This window comes from Pogonomyrmex barbatus, unplaced genomic scaffold, assembly GCF_055798465.1.
Source record: "Pogonomyrmex barbatus isolate J1 unplaced genomic scaffold, ASM5579846v1 scaffold14, whole genome shotgun sequence".
Lineage (NCBI taxonomy): Eukaryota > Metazoa > Arthropoda > Insecta > Hymenoptera > Formicidae > Pogonomyrmex > Pogonomyrmex barbatus.
Window position 1 is genome coordinate 4,666,430 of NW_028297110.1, and position 15,455 is coordinate 4,681,884.

The window sequence follows — 15,455 nt, forward strand, 5'->3', positions numbered from 1 at the left end:
GCGCCACATTCAAAATCGAAGATAATTAATTTATTTCTCTGTACAATAATTCCGAGGATCTGAAATTTGTAAATTGTTGTAATTTATATCAGCGCTAAAAAAAGTTTTGAACCAAATTTTCGTAACTTGCTGATTCCAGAAATAATTGAAGATTATTAATATTATCGGTTATTGATATCATTTTTTTTACCGGCAAAATATCTGAATAATATAACAATAAATTTAATATTGATTTATTATTATACAGATGCTTAATTATTCTCTTTCCTCTTTTTCTCTTTAACGTGCGATTATACATCTATTTTATTTTAAAATTAAATAGAGTGCAGATGCAAAATCGATTTTTTTTTTGTAGCTGCACTATACTACACTTTCTGCATTTAAAAAGAAATAGATATTTATCAGATTTAAAAGAAGAAAGAGAGTAGAGGAAAACGTACAAAAGAGGTTCAATTATAAGAAATAACTTGACACCCGAGACACTACCATGTCTCCTGATAAATTTCAAAAGGATGTTCCATAGTGCAAGACTCACGATAACGATTTGTGAACAGCTGTAAAAAGCGGTAGTAAATTGATGTGCGCTAATTCGTAATCCGTTGAGATCTATGATATTTGAATAATTAAAATGTCGATGTGCGTATTAATCTTTTGATACATTCTTATTACTGAGAATGTTAAGAAGCAGAATTTATTTCGAAAAAATAACCTAGACGTGACGAGTTTGAGGTTAGAATTTATAACTTTATATACACCCCTGTAAATTACAACATTTTTGAGTATTTTTTTATACAAAATGCGTTTAATTACATTTATTTGAGAAGAAACACCTTAAATATTTTTACATATTTTCTAAAGCTTTTGTATTTTAGATATAGATAATATTAATTATGGAGCGTGGAAAGACTGGGATTGGTAGAGCGGTAAAAAGTAAAATTGCTCAGCATCCTTCGGATTTGTTCGCATTAGGATCGAAGAGTTCGCGGAACGATAATTCTGACTCTAAAAACAGGCCCGGTGTTATCCATTCCAAAGCAAGCAGCAGCTCTACGAGCTCTGGTAAACAGCTTATTCTTTTTTTATTGATTTTTTCCTAATTACCACCTAATTATCATCTCATCTAATTGTAAATTATTGTTTATTGATTATTATAAATCATCATGTAGGTAATGACCGGAAGAAAGAGGCACCTTCTGGATCGTCATTTTCATATGTTCCACAGAAGAAGCCTAAGTTAGCTCATGTTGGTTCCCATCAGCGACAGTCTTCCAGCGCAGAGGCATGGGAAGTTTTAGTTATAGATACTGACCCTGCAGATTTCGTACCTATGGCACTTGAGGCTAATGACAATGATGAAGGTGACAGAGTTATTGGAATAATATGTGGTGCTATTAAGACACTGAAGAATCACAAATGGAAACCTGACACATTACTTTATATGGGCTTGTTATATCTAGCAAAAATCCGCCCATCTATTTTCTCAAACGATTGCATACTACATGCATTATCATCTCTTTTAAGAAGGGACCAAAGTTATACTTACAAGAAAGTGAATCCATTGGTTCCAGTACTTGCTGCAAATCTTTTAATGAAAGGTTTCCATGACAAAAAGAATTGGCCGGAAGTATTTGTAAAGGTTGTTTATCTGCAATTTTTTGTTAATTATTTGCTGCATAATTTTGATATTTTAATTGACTTTAATTATTTTTATAGCTGTATATTGAAGATGCTCTTGGTGAGCGCGTTTGGATTGATCATGAAGAATGCAAGGGCTTTGTTGATAATATATTAACTGGTTTTAACACAAGACATCCACCTAAGTCTGTGTTACAACCAGAATTCCCGGTGATGATGCAGCGGGACTGTCATAGCCCGTCTACAGTGGATGACGAAGATCCGGCAACGTCCACGTCATTGTCTGGGGATAGAGAAAAAATAGAGTTTCCGGTGGGTCCACGATATGCACATTGTGTGGAAAATATAGAATCAATAGTATTAGAAGCTGCGAAAGAGCAACTGAACAGACGTCAGCCTGAAACTATAACAAGAAACTTTTTGAAGTTGCTCTCTTCAGCATGCGGTTTTGTTGAAATCAGAAACATTGCTGTTCCAAGGCTGGAAGTGTGGCTACACAATCCTAAACTGATGAGACCTGCGCAGGAATTACTCATTTACATCTGTTACAATTGTACGTCTCATACTCAGAGGGATGTCGAGGTCATAAGCCAGTTGGTTAAGATGAGATTGAAGACGAAGGCTGTGATCAATCTGTATTTAAACGGAGTTAAGGAATTGATCGGATTGCATCCGGAGAACTTGGCTACTATGTTGAAGCACACGATTTATAATGAATTATCGAACGCGCGTAATCCAAACAATATGCCCATGTTGGGTATAATGTTTCAAACCTTGCCTGAACAAGCAGCGAAATTGCTCGCGGAAATCTTTCAGGATTTACTGATGAATCGCGAAGATTATTTGCGGCCATTACGTGCATTGCTCAGGGAAATCGTACGCGTATGCCGGCATGATATTAATCTAGTCGCTTTCGCTCGAACATTGATGTCCGAGAGACCAGATATAGCTCAACAGTTGTTGAATTTTGAGTTTAAAGATCGAATGTTTATGTCAATAGCTGATTTGTTATGTCTGTGCATGCTTCTCGGAATAAGTCCACAGGTAAAGGAAGCCGGGACAATGTCAGCGCGTGCAGATAAAAAAGATGTGGCTCTGTTGCATCAATTCCAAAATCTCGTAGCTATGATACAGCACGAAGCAGTGTTGTGGCTGCAGAATTCGGCGCAACAGATGTACGCTGTTGGGCGAAACGAGCTATTACATGCGATGCACAAGATCTTGCTTTTGGAATCTCCCGAACAGTATTATAAACTAGACAATTGGCCACCAGAGTCGGACAGAGTGTTCTATATACGATTAGTATCCGATGTTCCTCTATTGCAAAGTACATTGTTGAGACTGCTAGTAATCGGTTTTTCGAAGGTAAATGCTTAGATTTATCATCTGTAAAATGAATTTTGTTTAAAGACGAATCTTATTTTTATTTTTATTTATAGGAGAACGGCATCACTCATTCAGAGACCTTGGACTTGGCCGATCAATTGATACGGAGAGCAGCAGCGAATTCGACAGAAAATTTCCCGATGTTACAAGCTGACAAAATGGACATAATCGAATTTATTTTTAATCTTTCCATCTATCAACCACCGGGAACAATAAACATACCTGCTGGGTAACTACTTGTATTCTACTTGTATATATATTACTTTCTATATATTACTTTTACAGAGATATACAACTGTATATATTTGTCTTATAGGTATGTGCCACCGACATTGGCAATAGCTAATCTTTATTGGAAAGGATGGATAATGTTATTAATTTTGGCTGCTCATAATCCATCTACAATTGGAGCACTAGGATGGAGAAGATATCCTATATTGAGAACATTGATGGAAATGTGTATCACAAAGTATGTTTAACAATTAGAAATTATAATCATAAATATTTTGACCATATAACTTTGTGTTTATTATATAATAAAATATTTGTTTTGTAGTCATTTCTCATATCCACCGCCGACTATGGCCCTGCCAGAAATCATGGAGCAAGAGCGTGCAAAGGAATTGCAGGTTGAAGCTATCGAGAAGCAAGAGATATTGGAATACGAATCGCATTTAGCCGCAGCCTCATCTAGAATCCAGTTATCCGAACAGAATAGTTTCCTGCTGTCGCAACTGATTACTATGGATCCAACGGGAATTGCTAGAAGACCACCACCGGCCGTGCTCGAGCAGATACAATCGTTGAATACGTCTCACAGATTGGGCCATCTACTTTGTCGATCGCGTAAACCAGATTTTTTGTTGGATATCATACAGAGGCAACAGCAAAGCACATCGCAAAGTATGCCCTGGTTGGCAGATCTGGTGCAGAATAGCGAAGGTTCGCTAAGTCAGTTGCCTGTACAATGTCTCTGTGAATATTTATTGTCGACTAGTCCGCAGACGGTCGAAAAACAACCTAGGCAGCAACAATTGTTGGCTCATCTTCAGACTCTATTGACTGATCCGAATCAAGATCAGCAGCATGCCTATGAGGTCTTGGAATATTTTCTGAGGAGACTAAGCAGCCAGCAGAGTAGCAGCCGTGTCCAAGCGATTACCGGACTCAAGATGGTTCTAGACTCGATACCTCTTGAAGATGAGAGTATGGATGTGGACGGAGAAAACGAAAAGTACGTTTTTAAATGTATTTTACGTAAAAAAACTAGTTTTAATAATTTTAATAATATATATTTTTTTAGGGAGACTTGGCTTTTACGAAAATTGCCATCGATACCTCACTTCTTATCGGTACGTTCGCTGGTTTCCACGGCACTACGTGGCGCTTGTCAAGTTGAAAACAGTCCGGATCTCGTGCATACCTATATATCGTATTTGGCTGTGCATACTGCTGATGACGATTTACCTGATTTGACTGACTTAGCCAATGAGATCTCTCAATTGGTTGTTGAACGAAGCACGATCATCGCGGCCATCCTGCCTCAACCTGAAAGTGATAATCAGCAAGCCAAACAAACGTTGCACTCCTTCATGGCAATCTTCTGTAATTATCTCGAGAAAGCGCGATCACCTAGAGGAGAAGGTTATCAATGGTCTGAGAGTCAAGATCAGATTTTGGTGCAGTGGAGCAACGGCGAGGAGTGTACTATGCACATTTTGGTGGTGCATGCTATGATTATATTATTGACATATGACACATCTGAAGACGATCCTCTGTTCAATAATTTATTGGAAACATGGTTTCCATTGACAGAACAGCCGAAAGCTTTTCTCGTGGACACTAGCGAAGAGGCGTTACTCATACCTGATTGGCTCAAATTACGAATGATAAGAAGTAACGTGCCTCGTTTAGTTGACGCAGCTTTGAAGGACCTTGAACCACAGCAATTGGTGCTTTTCATCCAGAGCTTTGGGATACCTGTGTCGTCGATGAGCAAATTGCTTCATACGCTCGATGCAGGCGTCCAGATTGATCCGAGTTCGGTTGGCGAGGCAGTTTTAGATAAAACATATATGGCTCAATTAGTCGAGGTGCAACACCGAAGAGGTGCCACGGGTGGGTTGGTATTTGTTCAAGTATTGCAGTTGTTGGAACCACAATTGCCGGACGAGAGTGTTGTATCGATTAGCAGACTGCAACAACCATTGCCGGCCAGTGCCATGGTACAAAAGCAGTCTGTTATACAGTGTTCTGTGAAAACCGACGTACCTCATTTGATAAACCGGCTGTTCATCGAGAATATTCCAATGAATCAAAAGATGGACGCTTATCGGCGTTTGCACAAGACTCTGGCGAAGGATTTGCAGAGGTCTTGCGTGAAGGAGAGTGGTGCGGTGGTGCTGGCGATACAGCACATCTGTAGCGTTCTCAGTTCTATGCAAGTCAAGCAGTTCTTGGCCTCGCTTGTGCACATGCCGCAATATTCGTGCACATTGATGCGCGTGATACTTTTGCCGCTCAAGAGATCGTCGACATCGAAGCACGTGATCGATCTGGCACGCAATATGTGCCTGAATCTAATATCACTGATAGGCGACGTGAAAGCACCGATTTTGTCAATTCTGCGGGACTTCGCCAATGTTCATTTAACAAAAATGCCACAACATGCTGAGCTATCGATGCTGATGCAAAACCGTGGCGAAAGTCCTGGTTCAATATTGGAAAACACAGATCCTGTGAATCTAGAAGGTGTAGGTCGACGATTGCTGGATCTCTGTCTAAAGCAGCAGAAGAATGACGATCTAGTCGAGGCTATGGCGAGATTATTGGTTAGTGATAGTAATGAAGGCGCATTGAAACCTCGCACGGGTTTGCTAATTGATTGGTTGGCCTCCGTGGAGCCTGAATTGATCGGTATTTGCCCGAATCTCCAAATGAAGCTATTGTTCGGAAAAGCGAAAGTACATATCAACATCGACAAAAACGTTGTGAGCTCTCATTCCTGTCGGCCTTATTTATTGACCTTGTTGACACACAGAGCAAGTTGGACCACTTTATACAAATGCGTTGGACACTTATTAGATAAATGCGACGATGGGTGAGTGAAACGAAAATGAATATCCTTCTTTTCTCAAGTTTTGTTATTAACGATATTCTCTGTTTATGCAAATAAATATGATTTTTCCTAAGTTGATTTTCTTACATTTATACGTATTTATATGCAAATATAAATAAATATAATATAAAAAATAATATATTTGTAGATATGATCCTACCGCTGTTCTGGACTTTTTATGGGCCCTGACGTGCAATCCCAAGTTATGGCAAGGTCGGGACAAATTTACCCCAAAGCATTATGTTCCTGAAAATATTCTGCTGTTGGAAGAACGACAGTTGCTTAATTTGATAGCATATATAGTATCCGAAGCCGTTATTATCTGTAATATGCAGAACAGAAATGCCGCCCTAGCGAGAATGGACATCAGGCTCGATTTACTGTTACATTGCATATCTACTGAGGATAGTCTGATCTCCAGTGTAGTCAATTATCTAGCAGAGCGTATGATGGATAACACTGAGTACGATAATTTTGTCTTATATGTTTTGCAACATTACATTTAGCATTTGTTGCTTTGATGTATCGAATAAAAAATGATTGTATTTAATTTTCAGTGTAGACTCGGCGGATATGGCGCATCAGTTTTTGCTACATATGTACATGAAGATTCCGAAAGTTATTTGTTATCTCGACATGTTTCAAGCGAGCAAATTTGTCAACGGTGCAAAGATAACCGATTGGACGGGCTCGACACTCGATTGCATGAGTCATTCCTTGTTAACAGCTCTGGCGGCAACTCCGAGGCAAAAATCTTGGAATTCCAAATCGCAGGAATTTGAACTCTGCGCAAGAAAAATAGCGGCTGTGCATCCTATCTTGGTGCTGCGACAACTGCCCATGTTAGCGTCCTCCTTGATGGGAAGATGTTATCTTGATTTCGGCCAATTTAGGTCTGGTCACCATTTGAATCTTTTCATGCAAGTTATGGGGCTATTGGAATTGTTGCAGCCGCATCTGTTTAACGAGCAACATGAAACTGCGTTAGAGAACACTTTAGAAAATTATTTCCAGTGTTTTCAGGTATTGTATCTTTCATATAATATCTTCCATAACAGTATAAGCATTTAGCAACAACAAAAAATGATTTGAGGCAGATATATCTGGATATTATCTTGCTTTCAGAATTATGGACATATAAAAGATCTCATCTCTTTGCTGAACAGATTTGTGTTATTATTACAATCATATGTATCACACGATCCACAACGAGCATTAAAATATCTTCAAAAGCACGCGCATATTCTGCAGTAAATTGTTTTCTATAAGTCTTATAAATAATTTATATCTGATATGTTTACATGTGCAGTTTATGTGTGTATATATACAGTGAGTTGCAGGCAAATTATCCTAATTCACCTGCTTTGAGGACACTCGTATCAGGAATACCGATACCAAGGGAGGGAGAAGATACAGATGACATTTTGATCACTGTAACTCCCGCTCCGCCTTCCTCGGAACCCGTTATTCCGCAACACTGGCAATCGTTGCTGGCTACTCTCACCAAACTGCATGGTGAAGGTATGAGAAGTCTGTTAAATCTTATTAAATATGTATTTTCATTCAAATTATGGTTGTAATATAACAGAAAAGAAATTTATTTATTCTTCTTTATAAATGTCATTTTTTCCTCTGCAGATGTACTCAATGCCCTTCAAGAGATTGATCACGTATCATCGCGAAAACCTTCAGTTTTGGAGCCTATAACGGACAACATAACCGAACTGCTTGTATCACCGCAGGGCAACATCAGAACGCTCGCTCACAATCTGCTCGCTCGAGCATTGAAACATCGCCCTACATCAAATGCAAATATACTGTCCGCATTTCAAAGGTGTCTGGACAGTCACAGAGCAGATGTTCTTATGTCAGCTTTGGAAAAACTACCAGATATTGTGTTGTGTATGCAAGGTAAAAGTCGAGTTCTATAACAAATATACGTATCTCGATATTGATATACGATAGCAGTTTTATATGCATCTTTTTTTATATTACAGAACATGCTTTACCCTTAATGCAAAGAGTATTCGAGTTGGGAGTGAACTCGAATGTCAACACGATACCTTACATCACTAAGACTATCGCTCTGTTAAATACGCAGCAAGGTTGTTAGTATCTAAAGTTAGTCTATTAATTTTGTAAATATTATGCATAAGACTTTTTCAATTAGAGCAGAACGGAGGAAGATCTTTTATTTCTTTTCTTCCAAAGTATTTGAGCGATAAGAAAAGATTACAATTTTATTAGAAATATATAAATATATAATTATTTAAATATATACATAGAAACAATATAAAATTTTTTTCGTTTATTTTTTTTTTACTTTTACAAACACAACTTTTACATATGCTATCTATTTATAAATAAAGCTGTTCTTTTTTTATATCAAAGTCTGTTTAAATCATAAGTTTATTGAAAAGCTTCTGGAGAAATATCATTAACTGAATAATTCTTTATAAATATAGTGATTGCGTTTCTTATATTCCATTCTGCGTCCTCAAGGTATTTATAACAATATCGAATATTCATCGTGGTAAGCTCACGTAAAAATCTAAGTAATTGTTCCTTTTCTGATACGCTTAGTACTGTCGGAATAAATTTGGATATGGGTTTTGGATCAAATTTCACTTCGTTAGATACAATGGCGGGTGTACCATCAATGTAATATTGATCGTTAACTATGCAATATTCATTGTCTTCTTTTCGCATAATAATGAAAGTCCTGTTGAACAGCATAGGCGGGCAGATTAATATTCGATATGAAAATAACCCTTGCACAGAGATAGCTATATGATTGTCCCCTTCATGCAACAAGTCTATATGAAATGTCTTAAAATCATGCATTGTCGGCGGTTGTCGCTGAAGAGCAGTGATTATCTTCTCAGGTCCCCAAAATAAAAATTCATGACATTTGGCGTAATCGACAAACTTCAACAAATTTCTGTTTGTGGAAAACGTCTTGACTATTTCTTTATGTATATGACTCGTCATACTACCTAACGTCATTGAATAGAAAGCGTTTTTGTCATATAGACCGTTCATAATTATTCTATTCTCTTGGTCATATAGCGTAAAGAAATGCTTGACAAATTGTCTGATCAGAGGAATCTTTGTTCCATTCCCGAGATAATTGCTTATTATATTTGGTACAAATTTGTTTTCCATTCCTATGACGATACCATCTAATGTTTGCAAATGTGGAAAAACATTCTTTACAGCCTGTATATAATCCTGAGAGTTGGAGTAATTTGCGCACAGTGGATTGCCATCCAACCAAAGTTCGCTTATCTTAAACTCATAGAAATAACGTAGATATTCCACGTCTTGTATCTGATTGTGTCGTAAGTCCAGCTTGGTTAAATGATAACTGAAAAACTTGTCGAACAGAATGATAGCTGTGAGCCTATTGTACCTCAGGCTCAACTCACGGACAGGCAACCGTAATTGCTGGGCCTCGCGAGAGCTTATGATACCTGTTTTACTACAACGTAGAACTAAATCGAAGATCTTTGGTATAGAAATAGGACAGAATATCGAACCTAGTGCCTTCTCATTTTCAAAGTCGTCTAGATTGAATATTTTCTTCACTGGCTCATATCTGGCATGCAGGGCCTCTGCTATGATCTTATTTGTATTCACTCGTAGCTCCTGAGCACTAAGAAATCCCAATATGATGTCAATGCGAACCTCCTGACCACCTGGCAGCGTTACACACAATCCCTGTTTCACAAGATTCTCTATGGCATTGCTGGCACACTTTGCGAGGAACGTGCTTTTGTTCTTGTTTTCAATGGAATACATAATCGGTAGCAGAAGCGCCGGTTCACAGGCAGTTATTACAGAACGTAAAACAATATTTCGCCTATGTAACGCGCCGTCGAAGATGATGAATTTGTGCCACAGATTCTTCCGACATGCAAGAGTCATCTCGTTACTATCGAAAGACGGTTTCAAATGCGTAATTCGATATGGTTCCCACGGCGGTTGGCTTCCCGGCGATGTTGTCGGTGATGCCATTGTCTATCGTAAAAAACAGTGATTTCTAACCTCTTTGCATCTCGTCTAATTGTAATATAATGTTACAACAAATATGTAAATTGACAATAAATAAATAAATATCAAAGTTTCATTACAAACCTATTTTTATTTTAAAGACGTTTGTAGTAGTGAGTTTTTCCATTCATTTGACTTTTTAATCTGAATTGCGGAATTAGAATCCGATGTGTGAAGTTTGGAAGTATCGAATATGTCGATACTCTCGATAGTCAGAATATGACTCGATTCAGGTCTATATGACATATTTGGTTAGGAACATTGTACAACAAAATACATTTCACAGCGTTACCACAGAAAGAACGTGAGGTAAGAAATTAAAATTCTGCTCAATTTCTTATTCGACTTGTGTTAGACTGAAATTAATTTCCTATTAATGATATAAATAAAATAAAATACATATATTAACGGTTGATCTTTTATCTTGCTTTAACTATGATATGTTTATTTCTAGATTAATTTTAAGATTAATTTTAATTTAAAATTTTTTTTCTCTTATTCTTAAAATTAAAAAAAGATAAAAGTAAGTAAAACCGAGATTAAAGTTAATTTATATTGATAAAAATAGACATTAGAGTATAAAGTTTGAACTTAATTGGTAATTTAAACTTTATTTTTACTTAAATATATTTTTGGGGTATTATTTTGTACATTCATAGAAGACTTTGTGATAATTAGAGATGTCGAAAGTATTGGATGAGGAATTGAAGCAGGCTTTCTCGAAGCTGCATGAGAAGATGGTGGATACGAAACAGAAGCTGAAATTGGCTGATATACAAATTGAAAAACTGCGGCGTACAAAACAGCGGGCAGAGCTCACTACAAAGGAAATCAGTACCCTTCCCGAAGATACAAAGATGTATGAATCTGTTGGACGAATGTTCCTCCTAGATAATATGAATAACATCAAGGATAACTTGGATAGTAGAATAAAAACATCTGATGAGAAAATCAAGACACTAGAAAATAATAAAACTTATCTGCAACGTAGCTTAAAGGAGAGTGAAAATGAAATCAGAGAAATGATTCAACAAAAACAAAGCAAAGAAACTTCGGGTTAAAACTTATGTATTAATATGTGAATGCTACTTCAATGTCCTCTCATTGATATCTTTTTTAAGCTCAGATTATTATTTGGACTACGCATCTGTAAAAATATAATTGTGAAAGATCTCACCCATCAGTTTGACATTAAATTTCAGACTTTCATACATTTTTGTAATTGATTTCTTTTGTATGTTATATGTGGAATAAAAATATTGTGATTGGCTTGTGAGAATTAAATCTGCTGAATTAAAATTACATAAACTGTAACATAAGCATCCTTTTGACGAGACAATATTGTAAAAAATAATGATATCCTTTCAATAAGAGACAATATTGTATGTAAAAAAACAACAATTATAATTAAATAAACATCTTAATTTTTAGCTTGAGAAATGTATTGACAGAAATTGTTTTACTCTTTTATAATTTAAATTTAGATTATTTTTATGAAAACAGATAAATATTTTAAAATTTGTTACTTTTTTATCAGTTTATTAATTTTGTAATAAATTTTCATTATAAATTTATGAAGCAAACTTTTAGCTCTAGGGAATTTATATTATTATTATACATTTTATATTTATTAGTTATATATCATTGTATTGTGTACGATTTGTATTATATTAGCATAATGTTGGCAATCTCGTTTATTAAACATAGTTAATAAAAATCTAAATGTATAAATCTTTTAAAATTATAAATTTGAAATTTTAACTCAGTTTTATATAAGAATTTTTGAGTTTTGATTTTCTATAAAGAATTTACCATAAAAATTATCTAATTGGAATACGGTGACATCTAGTTTGATTGAATATTCGTTGAGTGAACGTGAGCACTGAAGAGCGGCCGGCGAAACTAACCTCTTCTTTAACCAAAGTTCAATTTCAGTGAATGTAACAATGTCAACATTAATATTAAAATCTATTGCATCATTAAATAGAAGTAGTGTAAATAGAAGTAGTGTTTTTACAAAGGTAATCTTTTTTGAAAAATTTATAGATAATATTTTAAAACAGCGATAAAAGCGCATGCATTGTTCAAGTACAGATATTTTTATTATTTTTGTAATAAAAGTAGAACCTTCATTATTTTTATTAAAATTACATTAATAAAAATTGTACTATAAGTGTACTATAAAAAAGTTTTATTGTATGACAGATTGCGAATCATATGATCAGATTAATATATTGTGTATAGATTTTATGTTTTTGATTTTATTTGATTTTTATTATTGAATTGAAATTTTTAAATAATCTGTAATAGCGAGCTTTAATAAAAATTATATAATTTTATAAATAGAATTTTATCCAATATTAATGATTTTTTACTTATTTTAGTTTAGATATATAGCATTACGTCAACAATCTACTTTGCCTAAGAAACCTACAAAAGTAAAAAAGGAATCACCAATTACATGGAAAAACTTGGCAATCTCTAGCGTTCTCGGTACTGGACTCTTGTTGTACATGTGGTATCTCAGAGAGGAAAAAGATAAAGCTATCGCGCGAGAGAGAAGACGGCAGTTGGGCAAAGCTAAAATTGGTGGCAAATTCGAGTTAGTAAATACAGAGGGAAAGATAGTGAAGTCTGACGATTTCTTGGGACAATGGGTGTTGTTATATTTTGGATTTACACATTGTCCAGATGTCTGCCCTGATGAAATAGAAAAGATGACAAATGTGGTAAACACTCTTGGTGAGTACTAAATTTATAGCCAATTATAATAATCAGAAAGTACTTACTCTTATATTTTTATTGATGGCTTATATTATTTCTATTTACAGAAAAAGAACACAATTTAAAGATACAACCAATTTTCATATCAGTGGACCCAGATAGAGATACGCCAACTGTTGTTGGCAAGTATCTTAAGGAATTCTCTGATAAAATCATTGGTCTAACGGGCAATACAGAACAAATTGGAAAAGCGTGTAAGGCGTATAGAGTTTACTACAGTAATGGCCCTAAAGACCAAGATAATGATTACATTGTTAGTATATTATAAATCATAAACAATTTAGAAATCTTATAAAATTACATAATTACTTTTGTAATTAATCGATAATTAATCACTAATCAGTTTTATGTATTTTTTTAGGTGGATCATACTATCATTATATATTTGATAGACCCAGAGGGTTTGTTCGTGGATTATTATGGACAAACACATGATGTAAGTAAGATCGTGACTAGCATCCTGGTAAATAAGTTGAAATATGATCAATTAAAGAATGAGTCTTCTTCCTGGTTGCCATCAATGCCAACGAGTATCAAGGGAGTGTTATAAGTGTTGCAACATTCCTGTATATAGATTTTTTAAGTTGGTATTGTGCTACAGAAAACTTGGGTATGTAGTATGTTAATGCACATATAAACATTACGCGAGTGCGAAAAATATATATAAATATATATAAAATATTTATTTTTCAATGCATTAAAGAGTATAAAGAAAAGATTGAATAATAAAGATTTATTTTGTTTTTTACATCACAATTTATACATTAATTCGTATAATAATAAGTTTTACATCAAACATTTGTATAGCGAACTTAATATAAATATATACACATTTACATACATGCGCGTAGTGAGAGAGCTTACGAGATAAGATGTTTAATCGAACGTTTATTTTCGAAATGAAATATTCTTATCTTAAAATTGATAACACTTTCCACGATAGGCAACGCTATCAGTGCATTCCTTAATAAAAAATTTGCAAACATTTATTATTTCGTATATATATTTTTTCAAATATATTTAATAGTATTAAAAACTGTCGAACAAGATTTTTATTAATATTCTTGCAATTAATATTCTTGCTTGTTTAAAAATAGCTATACTCTTTTACGCGATAAATAACAAATGAAAGAAACGTCTACACTATCCTGAATCTCTTCTGTTTGTATATATCTCTGCAAAAATAGAGCTTTTATAACAGTTGAATAAAGTACCTGTCTTTGAATAAAATGTTTTACGCGATATTTGTTGTATAATGTGCTCGCAAGTAGTATTACTGACCACAGACTTTTGCGATGTATTAAAGTTTAACAAGCAGTTTTCATTTGTTTATATTATATCTAGAATCTTGTCGTGAATAACAGAGCTTTTAGCAAATCGGCGTTTTCGCGAGCTAGGCTCACGTGTCAGTGGCGTGTCGAAACATTTCGAAACACCGAAGTACATCGATGAGAGACATTTTGTTGTAAATTCCAACGAATCTCAAACTATTTAAATAACGAACATCATCTGTACACTATCATACACATACACTCGTATGAATAAAGATTTACAACACGGACAGCTGTATGAACGACACGATATCTCTAAAAGGTAACAAACTTAAAGAAAAAAGTCAGTCTCCATTCTGTAAATTACTAAGGCGCGAGACAGAGGGAGAAAAAGGACAGAGAGATAGAGACTTCCTTTTATTATTCCTTATTTCTTTGCATTTCGAGAATTTACAATAGGAAATCCCTCCGATTCTCCGTTCTTTTCCTTTATCCCCAAGAATGGCACGCGCGTTGAACATTTATAGGACAAGTGACATGCTGTTTTTTTTTTTCCTATCGTGAAATGCCGGTGCTATCACGGTTGTCCATGATGCTGCTGCTGTTGCTGCTGTAAATTCTGCAACTCATATGCGAGATGACAGCACTCGGAGTCGCTCCATCGATGCTGATCGCGAGTCTTGTCGATGTTCGGCCCCGACGCATCTGACATCTGAGAAAAAGAGACAATCATTCGTTAATTCGACAGAGAATTATTTTCGAAACTGAGAAAATTACCTCTTTTTGCAGAAAAAAAATCTTTACTACATCATAGATTCAAAAGCGATTAATAAATCAAATGAATGTTTACTCATTTAAACATTATCGTCACTTCTTATTTAATTAATTATTTAATTAATTACTTATATTTGTTATATACTTGATAAAATGAAAAAAATGTGTAATTATAGATATACGGTGTAGTTAGAAGAGCACAATATATTGACAGATAAGAAAGATTTCAAGACTCAAGACAAATAAAATCGATAATTAAAGTAATATCAATAAGAAATAAATAATTGAACGATATATTGAAATCCATATTTAATCTCATAAAAAGCGATACTAAACTTCTACAAAATTGCTCGCTTTATATTAAATTAAATGTAAGTTTCAACACACACACACACACACACACACACACACACTTTTTTATCCATTCGATTTTT

The 15,455-nt window shown here is 34.8% G+C and overlaps 5 protein-coding genes across 14 annotated transcripts in view; 3 read left to right on the forward strand and 2 right to left on the reverse strand.

Annotated features, from left to right (window-relative positions):
• The first annotated feature begins 386 nt into the window (after positions 1–386).
• IntS1 (integrator complex subunit 1) lies at positions 387–8,437 on the forward strand. Its single transcript, XM_011644454.2, has 14 exons — positions 387–729; positions 873–1,059; positions 1,167–1,636; positions 1,714–3,000; positions 3,075–3,250; positions 3,338–3,490; positions 3,578–4,255; positions 4,325–6,121; positions 6,288–6,602; positions 6,697–7,162; positions 7,265–7,389; positions 7,470–7,660; positions 7,778–8,050; positions 8,137–8,437. Exons 2-14 carry the CDS (start codon positions 891–893, stop codon positions 8,250–8,252), a joined length of 6,216 nt encoding a protein of 2,071 aa, XP_011642756.2. The 5' UTR covers positions 387–729; positions 873–890; the 3' UTR covers positions 8,253–8,437.
• Positions 8,433–10,419, reverse strand: LOC105430759 (nuclear RNA export factor 2). The gene is made up of 2 exons (XM_011644453.2): positions 10,277–10,419; positions 8,433–10,159 (listed from the first exon to the last, which is right to left on the reverse strand). The coding sequence occupies exon 2, from the start codon at positions 10,154–10,156 to the stop codon at positions 8,549–8,551; it is 1,608 nt and encodes a 535-aa protein (XP_011642755.2). The 5' UTR covers positions 10,157–10,159; positions 10,277–10,419; the 3' UTR covers positions 8,433–8,548.
• On the forward strand, positions 10,361–11,476 carry Pfdn1 (prefoldin subunit 1). 2 transcript variants are annotated; one of them, XM_011644455.3, is made up of 2 exons: positions 10,361–10,501; positions 10,871–11,476. In XM_011644455.3, exon 2 carries the CDS (start codon positions 10,873–10,875, stop codon positions 11,251–11,253), a length of 381 nt encoding a protein of 126 aa, XP_011642757.1. In that variant the 5' UTR covers positions 10,361–10,501; positions 10,871–10,872; the 3' UTR covers positions 11,254–11,476. The 2 variants fall into 2 exon arrangements, with proteins under 2 accessions (XP_011642757.1, XP_011642758.1); XM_011644456.3 differs by having other exon boundaries at positions 10,370–10,501; positions 10,852–11,476.
• Positions 11,477–11,853: 377 nt separating this feature from the next.
• Scox (Synthesis of cytochrome c oxidase) lies at positions 11,854–13,724 on the forward strand. Its single transcript, XM_011644457.3, has 4 exons — positions 11,854–12,213; positions 12,577–12,934; positions 13,024–13,229; positions 13,338–13,724. Exons 1-4 carry the CDS (start codon positions 12,139–12,141, stop codon positions 13,524–13,526), a joined length of 828 nt encoding a protein of 275 aa, XP_011642759.2. The 5' UTR covers positions 11,854–12,138; the 3' UTR covers positions 13,527–13,724.
• Positions 13,695–15,455, reverse strand: part of LOC105430821 (secretin receptor) — a 44,551-nt gene continuing 42,790 nt past the window's right edge. For 8 of the 9 annotated variants that reach the window (XM_089073263.1, XM_089073262.1, XM_089073265.1 and 5 more), the window contains one exon: positions 13,695–14,959. In XM_089073263.1, coding sequence (XP_088929389.1) covers positions 14,825–14,959 — 135 coding nt within the window. In that variant the 3' untranslated portion in view covers positions 13,695–14,824. The remainder of the gene's footprint in view (positions 14,960–15,455) is intronic. The other variant, XR_016138458.1, reaches the window with a different exon arrangement.